The sequence below is a fragment of the Candida jiufengensis genome (assembly GCF_024610255.1).
Source record: "Candida jiufengensis strain CBS 10846 chromosome Unknown scaffold8, whole genome shotgun sequence".
Classification (NCBI taxonomy): domain Eukaryota; kingdom Fungi; phylum Ascomycota; class Pichiomycetes; order Serinales; family Debaryomycetaceae; genus Lodderomyces; species Lodderomyces jiufengensis.
Window position 1 is genome coordinate 572,062 of NW_026261555.1, and position 18,592 is coordinate 590,653.

Below are 18,592 nucleotides of genomic sequence, written 5' to 3' on the forward strand. Positions count from 1 at the left end.
TATTATTATGATTCGTAAATGCACCCCTAGATTTATTTATTTAATATGGTTATAATATTTTTGATAATATTGTTATTTTGTTTCAATCGTTTCAATCGTTTCACATCAAATTAATTTTATTACTTAATAATTGTTAAACGTTTAATTTATTGACTTACTATGACTCTATACATTCATTAACAAATTATTTCGTCAAATGAAACAGCACTTAGTATCCCTTATTTAATAGTATCATATTATAATAAATTATTATATATGTTCGTTCAAGTGGTGATTTGAGTTTTGCACTACCAGTTTTATTAGTATACACATTTTTCTAGTTAACATATTACTTATTATTAATTAATTAGCCATTTTATTATTATGTATAATCATATCAAAATTATTACATTGTGAATTTATTATTGAATATATAAACTATCAAATCTCCCCTCGTATGTCCTTGTCATTGTATCACTAATCAATTATAGGTCAATCAATTCAACAAGGGAGGTTAATCATTAATTGTATAATATTCAAAATTATTAGTATTATTATTAAATAAAAGTTTCTTATTATTAATTATTAAAATCGTTTAATTAAAAAATCAGCAATTTTGACAACAGAAAAAAAATAATTTTAATAAAAAAATAACAACCAAAAAAATTTTAATTATTAATTAACTTTTTAAATACAAAATAGCAAAAAAATCAACTACGATTTAAGTAGTACCCGCCTTCATAATATATCATCATTAATATCATTATTCATTAGTATATTATCATATATACATTAATCAATCAATTTAGTCCATCATTTTAATACAAAAACTAATCAAAATTTACACACATCACTCATCATTCAATTTTTAATTAAATCATTTTAAATCCAATTCAATTTCAATTCTTTCCACATCATTTTATTAATTACAACATACTAAAAAAAACTTTTAATTTACAATATTTTAATTAATCAATTAATCATCTCACCACCCAATACAACATCAAAAATAATGGATTTAAGAGTTGGAAAAAAATATCGTATTGGTCGTAAAATTGGATCAGGATCATTTGGTGATATATATTTAGGTACAAATATTATATCAGGAGAAGAAGTTGCAATTAAATTAGAAAATACCAAAGCAAAACATCCACAATTGGAATATGAAGCAAAAGTTTATAAAGCATTAAGTGGAGGTGTAGGTATACCATTTGTTAGATGGTATGGAACAGAATGTGATTATAATGCAATGGTTATTGATTTATTAGGTCCATCATTAGAAGATTTATTTAATTATTGTAATAGAAAATTTACTTATAAAACAGTTTTATTATTAGCTGATCAATTAATTTGTCGTATTGAATATATTCATGCAAGATGTTTTATTCATCGTGATATTAAACCAGATAATTTTTTAATGGGAATTGGTAGAAGAGGTTCACAAGTTAATGTAATTGATTTTGGTTTAGCTAAAAAATATAGAGATCCAAGAACTCATTTACATATTCCTTATCGTGAAAATAAAAATTTAACTGGTACAGCAAGATATGCATCAGTTAATACTCATTTAGGTATTGAACAAAGTAGAAGAGATGATTTAGAAAGTTTAGGTTATGTTTTAATATATTTTTGTCGTGGTTCTTTACCATGGCAAGGTTTAAAAGCTGCAACAAAAAGACAAAAATATGATAGAATAATGGAAAAAAAAATGACAACTCCTAATAATATATTATGTAAAGGTTTACCAACTGAATTTTTAGATTATATGAATTATATTAAAACTTTAAGATTTGATGATAAACCAGATTATGCATATTTAAGAAAATTATTTAGAGATTTATTTAAAAAAGAAAATTATCGTTATGATTATGTTTTTGATTGGACTTTATATAAATTTCAACAAGAAAAACAAAGAGCTCAAGGTAAAATTACAGATGGTGAAGGAAATAATGAAAGTCAACAAAATCAACAACAACAAAATCAAAATCAACAACAGAATCAACAACAACAACAGCAACAGCAACCACAAAATAATGATCAACAACCACCGCAACAACAACAAACAAATACAAATCAATCTCAATCACCAGAAAAAACAGCACAACAATTGGCTGACCAACGTTATAATAATCAAAAAGCTGTATACACTCCAAATCAAAATTATTCAAGTAATTATCAAGAAAAACAAAAATCAAATCCTCAACAACAACAACAAGGTCAACAAAATCAACAACAACAACAACAACAAAACCAAAATCAAGGTAATCCTGCTTGGCTTTAACTGAATAAGATTTAAGTGATGAAAATTTTATCATGCTCCATTTGACTAAATTGTTGATTGAGTAAACTTAGCAAGTGATCCGATAATTTACAGCTTTCTCTGGTGGTAAATACTTCAATGTTATCGCTAATATCATTTTGTTGAATTAATAGGTGATAAAATACTAAAGTATGTTACCATAATGTTGTTGCAGTCATATTCCTTGAAGGTTTTATCATTTTACTGGATTGTGGCTGGTTGGTTAAAAGTACAAATTTATTTTACAACCTAATTGTTTTTTCTACTTTACCTTATCGCCGCTTGTTTCAATTTTTGCTAGAAATTTTTTTAAAAAAAAATTTCATTAATGGTGATAAGTTTCATCATTGAATAATCAAATTAACGGGGATTTTAATCAAATGGTCTTTTTATTTTAGGTCAATTTAGATAAATCTTTACTACTACTACTACTATATTTTGCATTTTCTTTCATTTCAAATTTTCAAATTTTTCAAAATTTTTAATAATTGATTACAAAATTTTTTTGAAAAATGATATTATTAATATGCTATAATTTTATTAAATTATATACTTTTTGTTAATTACAACTTTAATAAATCTTTTGTTTGTGTAAACACTTTTAATTATTAATGTAATTCATATTTTCTACATACAAATTATCAATATTATTCTATCTGATTTAATTAGAACTGTTTTTATTAAACATTTAATTAATATACTTATAATATTGTCTATTGATTTATTTTCTTTCTTCTATTTTTTCTTCAATAACATCATTACTACTTGATTCCACAGATTTATCTTTATATTCATTAATATAATTATGAAAAAAATCAAATATAGTAATCATATTATTTTTTATATCAATTTCATCATTTTCTGGAACTTTATAAGAATCAATAAATCCAAAAAATCCATAAAATGAATTTTGTTCAATTTCTTCATTATAAATTTTATCATATATATATTTCATTTTAAACTCGAGCATTTGTTCCAGGTACTTGTTAAAATCAATTATATCATATAAATTATCTTTTAATTTAAAATTATAAGCGTCAAATACTGGATTTTCTAATAAGAGTCCTAAAGATGGAGCTTTTGGGATATTTATTTTTGTTTGTTTAAAAGAATCTTTTATTAACAATGAAGGTAAATCACATCTTATAATTAATGATGCCATACATATCATTTTTCTAATTTGATGTAACATAAATGATTGACCATGTAATTTTATAGATATCCATTCTGTTCCATTTATTACAAATGGCTGGGAGGTGATTGTATCAATAATATATCTTTTTGATGAAGTATCTTTAAATGATTTACCAATTGTAAAATTATGAAAATTATTTGTACCTTTATAATTTGACATTACTTCTCTAAATCTATTTAATTTATGTGTGGAAATTCTATATGATCTTCTTTGTTGATTTTCAACTGATTTGATTTTTTTAATAATTGTTTCTATTGTTTTATTTTCTATATGTTGTTCATCATTTGGTATTTCTTCTGTGGAATAATATTTTTCAACTAAATCAAGATCTTGTTGAGTTATTCCCTGGTTAAAATACTCTTTTGTAGTGGATTCCCAAAACTTGGAATTTTCTTCTAAGTCATTTATAAATAAGTGAGGATATTTTTTACGTTCAATTTCAATTAAATTAAATAATCTTGATCCTGGTTTTGGTGATATTAATGAATAAGTAGGTAATAAATATTCATACCATCTTGAAGAACACATTTTTCTACAATCATACCCCTTTGTTGTTCTTTGAATTCCCCATACTCTTATTGTTTCAGGTAAATTATTATTAATCTTTTTTAAGATATCAGAATCTTCAATAATCATCTTTAAAGATATAACATTACCAGCAGCATGAACACCTTTATCAGTTCTTGCACATCTTTGAAATCCTGATTTTTTTAAATCTATAGAATTTTCTAATGATATAGCACCAGCTTTATAAAATGCTTCATATAAATCTTTTTCAATAGTTTTAACATTTGGATCATTTTGAATTTGTAATCCATTATAACCAGTTCCACAATATCCAATCATTACTGCTACTTTTTTTTTAGGTTTTCTTTCTGATTTTGGAATTGGTTTACCATTTTCATCTAATATTGCAACATATTCACTAAAAATTAATAAGTTAGTAATTGAAAAACTAAAAGAAAAGTGAAAATTCATGATAATGAAGATTCTTGAGAAAAACTTACCTACGATTGCTCATATTTTTGCCTATCTTGTCTTTCTTTAGTTTTAATTTTCCTACTATTGATTTGTTGATTCTGTTTTGATTCATTTTCAATGGAAGTTGTTGAGGTTGAAATAATTTGGTCCTGATTAGTTGTGTTAGGTTGTTCATCCATTTTAACATCTTTTATTTCTATTTCTTGAGGATCTGTTGACATTTGTGGAAGTTTGATTAAGTTGATTTAACTGAATTTGATTTTGAAAAATTCTAAAAAATTTAATTTCTCGTACTTTTTTTAAGTCTTCTTGAATTGTTGCAAATTATGTTGAAACAAATAGTATATATATAACTATTAAATGATATACCCCAAAAAAAATCGTTATGTAGATCTTAAACAACTGAAAAATTTATCCCTTTAATAACTTATATTAAACTTTAATTGGTCAGATATCAAATCAATTAATCCTTAATACTAACTAGATAAATGATTTAGAAGAACTCTCTTAAATAAATAATTTGTGTAATAAATAAAATAAATTTATAGAAAGAAGAAGACATCGCGAAATTTATTTTATTACTTGATATTAATATTGAAAAATTAATGTCATTATATCTACAAACACCATCATTATTATTAGATCATAATTAATTTACCTAAATCATTAATTTAACAAGTACTTTCATACTTCATTCATCTTAAATCAGACAATTTCTTATTGATCACATTCATTTTACATTCTCCAATAACACATAATTTTACAAAATGAGATCATTAACAGAAGAAGAAACGAAAGTAGTATTTGAAAAACTAGCCAATTATATAGGAAGAAATATATCATTTTTAATAGATAATAAAGAAAATCCACATGTATTTAGATTACAAAAAGATAGAGTATATTATGTATCTGAAAAAATTGCAAATTTTGCAACATCAATATCAAGATCAAATTTAATGAGTTTAGGTATATGTTTTGGAAAATTTACAAAAACTGGTAAATTTAAATTACATATAACTTCTTTAAGTTATTTATCACAATTTGCAAAATATAAAATATGGATTAAACAAAATGGTGAAATGCCATTTTTATATGGAAATCATGTATTAAAAGCTCATATTGGTAGAATAAGTGATGATATACCTGAACATGCTGGGGTTATAATATATAGTATGAATGATATACCTTTAGGATTTGGTGTTAGTTCTAAATCTACTAATGAAATTAGAAATTTATCACCAACTGGAATAGTTGCTTTTAGACAAGGTGATATTGGGGAATATTTAAGAGAAGAAGATACTTTATTTACGTAATGATATAATAGACTTTTTTGCATTATATTTAAAAAATTTTGTAGTTGTATTATTATCTTTTTTTGACTATTTAAATGAATATTTACAATTGGGTATGATAATAAATGTCTATCAATTTTTTTTAATAACTTATTAAATTTTGTTTTAATATACCGTATGGATTACCTTGAGATACTACAAATGAAGATTGAACTAATTTTTCAAATTGTTTATCAGCATTAAACTCTGGTTGTTCCTCAGTTTCAACTTCTACTATTTCTTCTTGTTTATTAAAATCCTTTTTATTGTAATCTTTTCTAACAATTAAAACTTGTTGATCTTTCCAAAATTGTAATAATGATCTAACTTCATCTTTTGTCATTAAATTCATTTTTATAGGTGATATACCTCCATTTCTTGATAATTTTTTTGATACTGACATATCTAAATTTGGATATTTCATATATGGATCATAATCTTCTTTTGGATATACTGCAACTTGTGTAGTTTTTCTAGATGGTGCAAAATCAAAAGATTTAGCTAATAATACACCACCTTTTATAAAATTTAAATCACCACTAGATACATCTAATAAAAATTTCCCTAATTCAAATTCTTTAATATGAATTGGTTTATAATCTGGATTTTTATATTTTGTTATTGAGAAATCACTAAATGAATTAAAATCATCAATTGATATTATTATTGGGATGGTTTTGGAATGATCTTGTAATTGTTCTATAAAAAATTGGAAACTATTTGTTGGTTGACTAGTATTAATTTCTCTATTTTGTGATAAATAATCATATAATGTATTATTATTAGCTTTTAATTCTATTTTAACTTTATCTTTGAAAAAACTTATATCTTTAGTTAATTTTAATTTTTTAAAATTTTCTTCATTAACTTTAAGGATTTTTTTTAACCATCTTTTAGTAGCCATTGGTTGTTGATACAAATTTAATTTATTATTAAAGAAATAATCTGATGATCCATTCCCTATTATATCTGCTGATGATAAATGTAATATTATTACTTCACCTTTAGTTTCTTCAATAGATAAAGCTAATGCTTGATTAATTAATGTTGATTTCCCTACACCTTTTATTCCATCTATATATTTTCTATTTGTCTTTGATTCTTGATTTAAATTCTTAACAAATGAATTGTAGATATTTAAAGTATTTGATGTAATTAATGATATTGGATGTTGGAATAATTCATGATGTTGGAATTTTTTAAAAGCTTCAAATTCTTTCAATTTGATTTCTGTAGGTGGTGAATATTTGGTTACTGTTCCAGTAGTTAAATTTTGAGTTGAAATTGGTTCAATATTGCCCAATGATGGAGCTAATTTATCTAATTTTAAATTTTGTACAGCTTTAGGGAAAGGTAAATGAGTTAATCCAGTAGATTTTTTAACTTTATCTTTTTCAATAACTTTTCTTCTTAATATTTGTTTTGATTTACCTTCTTTTTGTCTTGGTAATGCGTTTAAAGTTGATGAAGTTGTGAATGTTTTGGTGATGTTGGTGTATATTAGTTGGTGTGAGATATTTTGTGAGGTTGACTGTATTTTCAATTGTCTTAAATTACTCGACAATCTCAACATTTTTAGTTGTTGTTGTGGTTGTTTCTGGAATTGGATTGATCTAAAGCTAATTAAAAATTGAAAAATTTTTGAAAGTCTCAAAGTTGTTTTATTTTGCACTACTATTTTGAAACTAATAATTTTTCAGATCAGATCAACCAGATGGGTAACCATTTACAATTCATATAGACTTCCAGAGATAACTAATGATCAGTAGAATAATACGGCATGATAATGATATAGTCATTAAAAATATTAGGAACAATATTTTGGTCCAATTAAGATTTGCATCATCAAGATATTCATCAAAAATTAAAGTCAATAATTCTCACAAACTAAAACTGAAGAATGCTCCAAGACCAAATAAAGATGCTGACCATTCCAGTTCATCAAAAAGGCCAGATACCAAGAAAAACTACATTTTTGAAACTGGTAAATTCTCACAACTTTATAATTCTTTGAAATCAACAAATACTCAAGACCCATCATTTCAAATATCAAAAGTCAAAGATTTCAACCAACTCAAAATTTTCCCGTCAGTGAGAGAAGCAATGATTAAAGAAATTAAATCACAATACAACTTGAAAGGTCCACAACATAGCTCCATAGATGAAATAGAAATAAAACCAACACCGATTCAAATTGCAGCCATTAAAAAAATTAATCAAACTAGATCAATATCACCAACTACTAAGAATCTAGAAGATATGGAAGAAAGTGAAAGAATTTTGTACGAATTGAAAAACGAAAATGAATCCAAAAGAACTAAAATTTTCACAATTTCATCAGAAACAGGATCAGGAAAAACTTGGAGTTATTTATCTGTTTTATTATCAAAATTAAAAGAAGATGATTTAAATTGGTTTAACCAAAAACCTGAAAAATATGAATTATTTAAAAAATCTCAACAAATAAGATCAATAATAATGGTTCCAACACATGAATTAGTTGAACAAGTTTATGAAACTTTGAAAAGAGCTAATAAATTTTCCCTAAAACATGAAGGAGTATCTAAAAAATATGAACAATTTTTTAATTTACCAGAAAATGAAACTTTAGGATTATCAATTATGAAATTATCTCATGGTGATGCACCTATAAGTTTATACAAACAACTAAAGAACTATGGTAAGATAGATATTTTAGTAACTACTCCAGCAAAAATCACAAGTTTATCGAAATTAGAAGCAGTTGATAGACCATTTAAGATTTTCAAAAGTGTTAAATATTGTATATTAGATGAATCAGATACTTTATTTGATGTATCATTTATAAAAGATACAACATCAGTTATTAAAAATTTCCCAAATTTATTAGATTTAATATTAATATCAGCTACTATCCCTAAAGAATTTGAAAAATCATTACAAAAATTATTCCCTGATGAAAAATCAATTATTAGAATATCAACTCCAAATTTACATAAAATACCAAAAAATATTAAAATTTTCACATTAGATTCAGATTTATCACCTTATAATGGTTCAAAATTACGATGTTTAGCACAATCCATTTATGCTATTTCAAAAGATGGAACAGAACCAGATCAAACTAAACGAATTATTATATTTGTTAATTCAAAAGATGAAGTAGATGATTTAGTATCTGGGTTAATTGATAAGTACCATATAAATGAAGAAGATATATTTGGAATATCAAGTTCCAAAACTATTGGAGATAGAAAAGAAATTCTTGAACCATTTTTAAAGCCAGCTGAACCACTTACTTCAGCTAATCAATCAAAATTGAAAATATTAATAACTACAGATCTATTATCTAGAGGATTAAATTTCGTTGGTTTAAAAAATGTTATATTGTTTGGATTACCTCGAAATTCAGTTGATTTAGTTCATAGATTAGGTAGAACTGGTAGAATGAATCAACTGGGTAGAGTTTTCATTATTATTGATAAAAAGTCTAAAAAAAGTTGGGTTAAAGGATTGGGTAGTGCTATAATTAGAGGTTTAAAAATTGGTTAAATTCGGAGAAAAATTGTAAATAAAAATATGTACATAAAACTTGATAAATATTAATTAATAAACATGTAAATTATAGATTTATCATTTTGCAATTTTATTTTAAACTGTATGTTTTAAATATTGGTAATATGCAGTACCGGTATTTTCTCTCATCTAAATCATAATTTTTATATTTTGAAAAATTTTAAAATTCATACAAATTAAGTAGTTTCTTTTACATTTGTACATTCATCAATTCAATCAAAAGATTTGAAAGTTCTAGGTAGTAACTTTACTTAACAGTGAATGTTATAACTAGATTTTTCAAGTACTCCAGCACCAATACAATATAGTATGTTTCGATATAATTATCAATTTAAAGAAAATCAATTTAATATGATGATAAAAATCAAAGATTATTTAGACGTTAGACTTCCTAATTTATATTGAGGAATATCTTGTGTATTCTGATCATTAAATTTGAGTGATTTTGATGCATAAATGATAGAATTTAATTCACTAACCATCTTTAGGAAAAAATTTTTAACTCAAACTTTATCAACTTATCCAAATCAACATTGAAAGGATTAATGACAAGTATGTTTCTTTTTCAAATAAATTTCTAATTCTATTGGTTAGGTTCCTTTTTTGTTTGAAATATAATGATGAAATACTAAACAGACCAAATTTAATGAACGCTTGACATCCTACATTTATACTGGGGAAAAGTCTAATTACTTATCTGATATTTTTAAAAAAGAGAACAACTAGTCTAACTTGAATTAATTCGAGAGTCCAATTATACTAACTCAAAATAGAAATTTATACTTATTTAACAATTTCATTAGAATATTTTAGAAATTTCAATTATCAAAAAGTGATTATTTTTCAACTATAACTAATGTGATCCAGAATAAAGTCCCTGAGAACACCTTTATCTACTTACCAAAAATCGTTTGAATGGTATGATTTAGACTATACGCCTCAGGGAAATTAAAATTTCAACTATATACACTTTATATTTGAATGAAGGGATTAAACTTCTATCGAGTATTGGAATTAGTTTGACACATTTCCGTAGGTATTTGACATTTTTGAATTAATTTACTACTTATAATGTAATCGTTTCTTCCGTAGTACCTAGTACTCTTTGCTAATACTTGTTTGTCGTTACTTTATACGTTGTATGGTTATGTAATATTTTAGTATCTATATTTTTGTAGTTTCACACACTATTTTACAAATTAGAGTTTTACACGAAAATTTATTATATGAATATTTAATTGTGTTGTTAATTAATGTCAATTTACNATGTCAGGTTCTCAAGGTAATACTGGACCTACCAACAGTTCAATTAATACAAATCCAAGTCAACTTAGTTCAACCCAAGGAAATACAGGACCACCCACTACCTCAACTAATGTTAATCAAGGTCAAGGTGATAATACCTCAACTAATTCAACTCCACCAGCAGGTCCTCCACCAAATTATGCATTTGCCATTCCTCACTATCCATATCGTCAATACCTAGGTGAAAACCCTAGTCAATCAGATTTAGTTAGGTTTTTAGATGAAGTCGGAGTGGTAAGCAATTCATTACAAGTTATTTGTAGAGATATTCAACAGGAACATAATAGACTACAACTCAGACTTGGAAGAGCTGAGGAATCAACTCAGGAATATTATGATTTATCAAGAGATTTAACAAATAACATCAACAAATGGAAGGAACATGTAGACAGAACAGAAAGTGAGTTAAGATCCAAAGTATCAACTTATGAATCAGTTATTCAGCTGATGTTAGCACGTCAACAACAACAAGATACCAATATGCAAAATCAAGCTCAAACTACATCAAGATTACAAGAACAACAAGAAACCATTGTAAATGAAGCAGATAATCAAATAAGAGATATTATTAATAGATTGAATCAACAAGATAATCAAGGTTCACAAATACAATCTAGTATTCAAACTTTAAATTCAACTATGAATACATTGGTTTCCAGATTAAACAATTTAGACAACAGAATGAATGCAACTAACCAACAAACTGATTTTACTGCAGATATTCCATTGAGAGAATTTCATTTGGGAAATCAACCACCAAATCAACCATCAAATCAACCAGCTCAACCAACAAATCAACCAGCTCAACCAGCTCAACCACCAGCTCAACCACCAGCTCAACCACCAACTCAACCACCAGCTCAACCTCCGAATGATCAACCACCAGCTCAACCTCCAGCTAATCAAAATGTAACATCAAGAGAGTACCATGATAATTTAGTTCAAGATATAGTTTCAAGAAATCCAAATTCATTATCTCAGTATCTTTATGGATTAAGCATTGATCAAGCAATTAAGGATGATATTAAACGCTATCTACCATTCATTTTTTTTAAAGCTCCACCTGAATGTACTGACGTTGCTAGACCACCACCATTTAAAAGTGATTTAATGATCCACACCATTAAGGATAAAGATAAGGTGAACAAGTTAAAGAAACTCCAAAGTTACTTGTTGCAATCAAGGGTAAATTTTTCATTATATGGAGCAATTTTAGAAACTTATTTAGGAGCAGATTTCGAAGCAACAATATCATATCATAAAAATAATCCTATTGATGGTATTTTCGGTTATATTGATGTAATCATATCATTTGTGGAAGTTTGTAATCTTAGTTGGGATAACTGTGTAAATTATTCAAATGCTTTAGGTTTAAGACCAGTTATAGGAGAAGATGCAGTCCAATTCATTACCAAATACCAAAATCAACATTATAATGCTAAATCATTTTCAAATGATTTTGTTGCAGCAAAGTTAAATTTATTAGCTATTCTCCATAGTTTTTTTCCAGACAAAATTTATGATAGAGATTGGTTTGAGATTAATGAAATAAATACTTTCTACACCAAATTAAAACAAAGATTAAATGGATTAAAATTCAAGAAAGCAGTAATAAGTGATTTATCATTAAACTGGGTTAACAATTCCAATTTTCAATCATCTAATACAACTCATTTCAATACAAGCTCAAACTACAATAAAAATCCATCATCAAATTATGATTCATCAACTGCAGTTAGAAAATGGATTCCAAGAAATCAATATAATTCTTTCAACAAGAGCAAATCCTATTCTAAACCTTATAAAAAATATTTCAAAAGAGGCACTGCTAAAGGATATGTTAAAAATTCTGGTCAAAAATCCAAAAAGATTTACAATTTAGAAATTGATCAAGAACTTTCAGTTCAAAGTGACTGTTTATTAGCTCATATCATTGCTGATGATAAAATTACCCAAGATGTCTATGAAGTTGAAATTATTGAAGGCACTTTTGAAGAATTACCACAAGAACAAGATACTTTATCCAATGAAAGTATTAATGAAGATGGTATTGAAGAAGAAATTCAACAACTTGAACATGGGTTTGATATAGAAGAATTGGATATATACAATATTGAATTAAATGAAATAGAGGTAGACATGACAACCAATGTATTAGAAAATATCATTATGGATTCAGGAGCTTCAGCTAACTTCATTAATTATTCCAATATAAAAAAATTAGATGAAAATGCAAAGATAATTCCACTTCAAAAACCAGTTAATGCAAAAACTGCTAGTAATATTAATCATTTGATAACAAATAAGGCAAAAATTAGACTCCCAGAGCCGTTCAATATTGATATTGAATTTTATATAATGCCCAAGTTAAAGAAAATTATTATTGGTTATCAAGAAATGGCAAGGTTAAATTATAAAGTAGATCCATCAGGACAATCTATTACAATTGATGACAAAATCATTTACTTAAAGAATTATTTAAAACAAGGTTCAAGTGTTGATACAAATCTTAATCAAGTTGATGAAAGTGTTATTCAAAATGAAAATGAATTTAATTTACATGATAATACAAATACTACCACCACTAAAGCTATAATTCCTATAGATGGTCAAAAGAGTTTAATATCAACCACAACCTCAACAGTTTATAATGAAATTGATGATTTATCTGAAAAACCAAAATGGAGTATTGAACCAGAATTAGAACCAATTGAAGAAGAATTATCAAACAATGAATCTCCATTTTCAGTCAAATTAACATCAATAAGAAATAAATTACATCAATAAGAAATAAATTAAAATCATTATTATTAAAAAGATATCCACAATTATTTGATACTTCATTACGGCAACCAAAGAATAGACCATTTAAATTTAAAATATTAGTATCAGATGAGACTCCAATTTATTCAAAACCATATCGTACATCACCAGAAGAAAGTAAAGCCATAAAGAAATTTATAACTGATAATGTTGCAGCTGGTGTATTAATTCCTGCTCAGCCAGGTTCATGGTTTCATCCTATTTTTCCAATTAGAAATAAGAAGAATAATGAAGGAAAATTGGATAATTCAAAGTTAAAACTAGCTGTGGATTTACGGAGATTGAATAAGAGAACAATAAAAGAGTTTTATTATACAAAATGTCTCAATGACTTAAAAGTTGCTATAAAAGATTCCAACTTATTTACTTGTTTGGACTTAAAGAATGCTTATTATCAGCTTCAACTATCAGATGAATCAATAAAATACGTGGGAATAGCCACAGAATTTGGTTCATACAATTTCAAAAGCGTTCCGTTTGGATTAGTCAACGCTCCATATCAATTCACTAAATTTATTTCAAATATTTTACAAGATATGGATAATTTATTTGTATATATCCACGATATAATAATCTTTAATACCAATTTACAAGATCATATAAAATCATTATTTGAAGTATTAAGAAGATTAAATCAAGAAGGACTTCAAATTAATTTAAACAAAACTCAACTCATTCAACCACAAGTTGTATTTTTAGGTTACAAAATTTCAAAAGGCAAAATTTCACCTACATTAGATAAAATCAATGCCATAAAATCCTGGAATAAACCAACCACCACAACTTCCCTTAGAAGCTTTGTCTCATTCTTAAATCACTTTAGAGAATTCATCCCAAATTTATCAAAGTATACAGCTCCACTAAATGATCTTTTAAAATCTAATATCCAGAAAAATAAACCAATCATTCATACAGAAGAATCTACAAAATGTTTTGAGTTATTGAAAGAATTAGTTACAGGATTACCAACACTCAAACTATTTGATCCTAATATTGATGTCATTATATTTACTGATGCTCTGAAAGATTGTGTTGGAGGAATCATTAGTCAACCACATATCATAAATGATAAGATATTATTATTACCTTTAGTATTTTCATCTCATAAATTAAATCTGGTTCAAATCAATTATTCAGTCATGGAAAAAGAACTTCTCAGTATAGTTACTATATTATCAAAATATTATTATTTGTTGAATAATAAGGTTACTGTTTACACTGATCATCAAAGTTTAAAAACAGTTAACCAAACTTCTGGGGCAATTCCTCAAAGAATTGCGAGATTTTTAGATCTCATTTCATCATTTAATGTCACAATTTATTATCTCCCACAAAAATATAACTTTATGAGTGATATTATTACAAGATATCAGGTTCAAAATGTCCAAGAAATGGTTAATGAAAAGGAAATGTTAAAGAATTCATTACAAGTATCTATGAATATGATAAGTATTGAAAATTTAAATGAATCACAATTGGATTTAATTAAGAAAAGATTGAATCAAGAAGATGATGAAGAATTAACAGATCAAGAAAAGGAAGAATTGAAAGAACTTCCATATAATGAATTTGTCATATTAAACAATGAATTACATATTATTAGAAACAAAATGGTTTTACAATATTTAGATCGTGAAGATTATTCAAAAATTTTACAACAACTTCATTCATATCATCATCCAAGTATTAGAGTAACAAATTACTTAGCATCATTAAAATACTGGAACCCAGATGATTTAATTTTAGCTACTAATGTGGTAAGACACTGTCATGTGTGTCAAATTCATCAACCTATTGCTCATGTAACTAGACAACTTCAACCACTTCAACCATTAAAAATTTTCAATCGTATCAGTATGGATTGGGCAGGACCAATTTTATCAGTAGATGGTTATGACCATATTTTAGTAGTTGGTGAATATATATCAGGTCTTTGTTTTGCTATTCCAGTTAGAGGTAGATCATCAAATGCTGCTGTTAGTTTCTTAAAAATAATATTAGGTACAATGCCTTTTCCAAAAGTATTATTAACAGATAACGGTGCTGAATTTACTTCATTTGAATTTGAAAGATTTTGTATGGATGCTTCAATTACTCACAAAACAACTAGTGCAAGACATCCATTAGCAAATGGCAGAATAGAAGGAATTATTAAATCATTAAAGAAGGTTTTATTAGCAATTACTGGATCAACTTATGCAAATTGGCCAGATAAATTAAGAGAAGCTTTAAGAATATATAATTCTACGCCCACCATTTTCAATCTAACCCCGTGGTTTTTGGCTTTCAGTGTTGATCAAGAAAACACATTATCAGAATTACAAAAATCTATGATGAAAGAATTTGAATTAGAACTTAACAATCCAGAAAATGAAGAAGAAGAAGAAGAACAAGAATATCATAGAGATTTAGTTTACCTTAGATTATATGAATTACAAGTTTTAAATTCAGAAAGAGAAGAACATACCGATAGCAAATTAAAAAAGATAGTCATTAGAAATTTATTAAAACAACAGTACGCTACACCAGCAAAGTTTTTCAAAGGACAGTGGGTCTATTTAAAAGTTGTTAAATCACATAAATATAATGCTAATTTTGCTGGTCCAATGCAAATTTCAAGAGTTTTAGGTAAAGGAAGCTATGAATTATTAGATACAGATGGTTATTTATTAGGTGTCTATCATCATGATGATTTAGTTTTAGCTTTTCAATTTGAAAACTCACCAATACAAGCATTAAGTTCATTAAAGGATAACTTCAAGAAAATGGAATCTAAGGTATCAAGAAAGATTATTAATGAATTAAATTTTACACAAATAGTTACAGAAGATACTTTAAATTATAACAGTTTAATTAAGAAAAGAGAATTATTGGATATCTTACTGTTAACAACTCAAGATGCTCAAGGAGAAGAGGGAAGAGTGTAGTTTCACACACTATTTTACAAATTAGAGTTTTACACGAAAATTTATTATATGAATATTTAATTGTGTTGTTAATTAATGTCAATTTACAAGTGTTTCAGATTTTTCCCATTTATTACTCATTTAGGACTTTACAATGAAAGGGGCCAATTTTATAATCATGGTATTTATACTCATGAATAATCCCCATCTTTTTTACATAGATTTTATAGTCTTTTATCTAACAATTAACAATTATCTTTATTTTAAAACTAGTATAAGCTTCAGCATATATTAAATTCAGAATCAATTAAAGGATTATTTAAAATTCGATTTTGTACTTTAAAATTAACGAGTTCGTACTACATTTTCATAATTTACGATAATGTGGAGAATAGTAAGAAGATTAGTAATAATAATACCAAAGAAATATTATAATTAAATTTGCTTCTTATCTTTTGTTGAAAAAAAAAAAGAAAAATTCTTATTGCAAAATATTTAATTTAATCAAAGTTTCAACATTCATATTTAAAAGATCTAAATAGTATTAGAGAACTATACTTTTATTAGTTCTATTGAATGAAATATAATCATTTACTAAATTCAATTTCATTAATTAAACAATCTCATAAATTTTTCAATAAATCTTTCAGCATGTCACATTCATTGTATTCATCAATTAAAGAAATTCAAAAAGATATGTATTTTGGTACAGAAGTATTAAATAGAGTATCATTTTTAAGAGAAGATAATGAATTTATATCACAATCATTATTTCATCCACTGACAAGATTTATATTTTTTAATAAACAAAATCCATTAGTACATAAAAATTATTCAAATAAAATAACTATAATAACAAATGGAGATAATCAAATTAATGTTGAATCTTTGGAGGATTTAAATGGTAAAAGATTGGGATACAAAGGAAATCAACAATTTATATCAGGTGGATTAATAAATAATATACCTAATTGGGAAACAATATTAACAAAATGGTGTAATGATAATAAGAACCAATCATCAACTTTAAGATCAGATACAAATCCTGTTTTTTTATTTTTGGGATTATTAGATGAATCAATTGGTTTAGATATAAATACTTTAAAATCCAATTGTGAACAAAATGGAGATGAAAAATATTTAGATCATCAAGGTAGATATCAAGGAATAGCATATTATGCAGTAGATATAAGTCGAAATAAAGAATTATGTAAAAATTTAGTTCATTATGTTAATGATACAATTAACCAAAAGGAATCTACAACAAAAACACCAGAAGAAAATGGGATATTTTTCACTCATTCAAGAAAACATTTTTTAAATTTTAATCATTATGAAGCTTCATTATTTTCTCAAGGTGCTATGTTTTTCCATTGGTTAAAAACTAATAAATTTTGTCCTGGTTGTGGGAAACCTACTATACCAATTCATGCTGGGGGGAAATTATTATGTACTAATGAAGAAACAGTTGAAATTCCTAATCCAGAAGACTCAAACAACCCAATTATTAAATCAATATGTCCTGTAAAATCAGCACCTGTATCAAATGTAAGTTTCCCAAGAACAGATATGGCCATAATATCAATAATTACAAATCGTGATAGATCTAAAATCTTATTAAGTTTAGGTAGAAGACATGTTCATTCCAAAATGTATTCATGTACTGCTGGATTTATGGAACCAAGTGAAACTATAGAAGTTGCAACAAAAAGAGAAATTTGGGAAGAAACAGGAGTAAATTGTAATGAAATTCAAATAGTTATGACTCAACCTTGGCCATTTCCTCAAAATTTAATGATTGGATGTATTGGTATTGTTGAATTTAATGGAGAAAATGAAATTATAAATTTAAATCATGATAATGAATTATTAGATGCAAGATGGTTTGATACAAGTTTTGTTAGAAAATTAGTTTATCCTTCTGGTATAGTTGGTAGTGAAGAAAATGGAATTGAAGAACATAACAAAGATGATGATGATTTTAATCCTGAAGGTATAATGATACCAATGAGTGAATCTATTGCTTTTTCATTAATTAAATTATGTGTTGATGAAGAAAAAAATAATCATCATAAATTATGATAAAGATTAAGGGGGTAGTTTGTTAAATTATTGGTTTTAGTTTTAGAATTTTAGAGTATAAAAATGTTATTAGTTTGAATTTTTATTCATACTTTATTTATTTTTATTTGCAATTTTCATAAAATAAAGAAAAGCC

At 25.7% G+C, this 18,592-nt stretch overlaps 7 protein-coding genes across 7 annotated transcripts; 5 read left to right on the plus strand and 2 right to left on the minus strand. All coding sequences in view use genetic code 12, as the record gives it.

The window, feature by feature from the left end:
• Positions 1-991: 991 nt before the first annotated feature.
• On the plus strand, positions 992-2,260 carry HRR25 (serine/threonine protein kinase; the record flags this gene model as incomplete). Its single annotated transcript, XM_051766235.1, has 1 exon — positions 992-2,260. The coding sequence occupies one exon, from the start codon at positions 992-994 to the stop codon at positions 2,258-2,260; it is 1,269 nt and encodes a 422-aa protein (XP_051622533.1).
• A 739-nt stretch (positions 2,261-2,999) lies between these two features.
• KGF54_000545 (pseudouridine synthase) lies at positions 3,000-4,675 on the minus strand (the record flags this gene model as incomplete). The annotated part of the gene is made up of 2 exons (XM_051766246.1): positions 3,000-4,398; positions 4,485-4,675. 2 exons carry the CDS (start codon positions 4,673-4,675, stop codon positions 3,000-3,002), a joined length of 1,590 nt encoding a protein of 529 aa, XP_051622534.1.
• Positions 4,676-5,221: 546 nt separating this feature from the next.
• On the plus strand, positions 5,222-5,767 carry NIP7 (ribosome biosynthesis protein; the record flags this gene model as incomplete). Its single annotated transcript, XM_051766257.1, has 1 exon — positions 5,222-5,767. One exon carries the CDS (start codon positions 5,222-5,224, stop codon positions 5,765-5,767), a length of 546 nt encoding a protein of 181 aa, XP_051622535.1.
• Positions 5,768-5,888: 121 nt separating this feature from the next.
• Positions 5,889-7,358, minus strand: KGF54_000547 (mitochondrial 37S ribosomal protein mS29; the record flags this gene model as incomplete). The annotated part of the gene is made up of 1 exon (XM_051766268.1): positions 5,889-7,358. The coding sequence occupies one exon, from the start codon at positions 7,356-7,358 to the stop codon at positions 5,889-5,891; it is 1,470 nt and encodes a 489-aa protein (XP_051622536.1).
• A 185-nt stretch (positions 7,359-7,543) lies between these two features.
• KGF54_000548 (ATP-dependent RNA helicase) lies at positions 7,544-9,316 on the plus strand (the record flags this gene model as incomplete). The annotated part of the gene is made up of 1 exon (XM_051766279.1): positions 7,544-9,316. The coding sequence occupies one exon, from the start codon at positions 7,544-7,546 to the stop codon at positions 9,314-9,316; it is 1,773 nt and encodes a 590-aa protein (XP_051622537.1).
• Positions 9,317-10,606: 1,290 nt separating this feature from the next.
• On the plus strand, positions 10,607-16,395 carry KGF54_000549 (uncharacterized protein; the record flags this gene model as incomplete). The annotated part of the gene is made up of 2 exons (XM_051766289.1): positions 10,607-13,393; positions 13,504-16,395. 2 exons carry the CDS (start codon positions 10,607-10,609, stop codon positions 16,393-16,395), a joined length of 5,679 nt encoding a protein of 1,892 aa, XP_051622538.1.
• A 555-nt stretch (positions 16,396-16,950) lies between these two features.
• On the plus strand, positions 16,951-18,456 carry KGF54_000550 (NAD(+) diphosphatase; the record flags this gene model as incomplete). Its single annotated transcript, XM_051766301.1, has 1 exon — positions 16,951-18,456. One exon carries the CDS (start codon positions 16,951-16,953, stop codon positions 18,454-18,456), a length of 1,506 nt encoding a protein of 501 aa, XP_051622539.1.
• Positions 18,457-18,592: the final 136 nt, after the last annotated feature.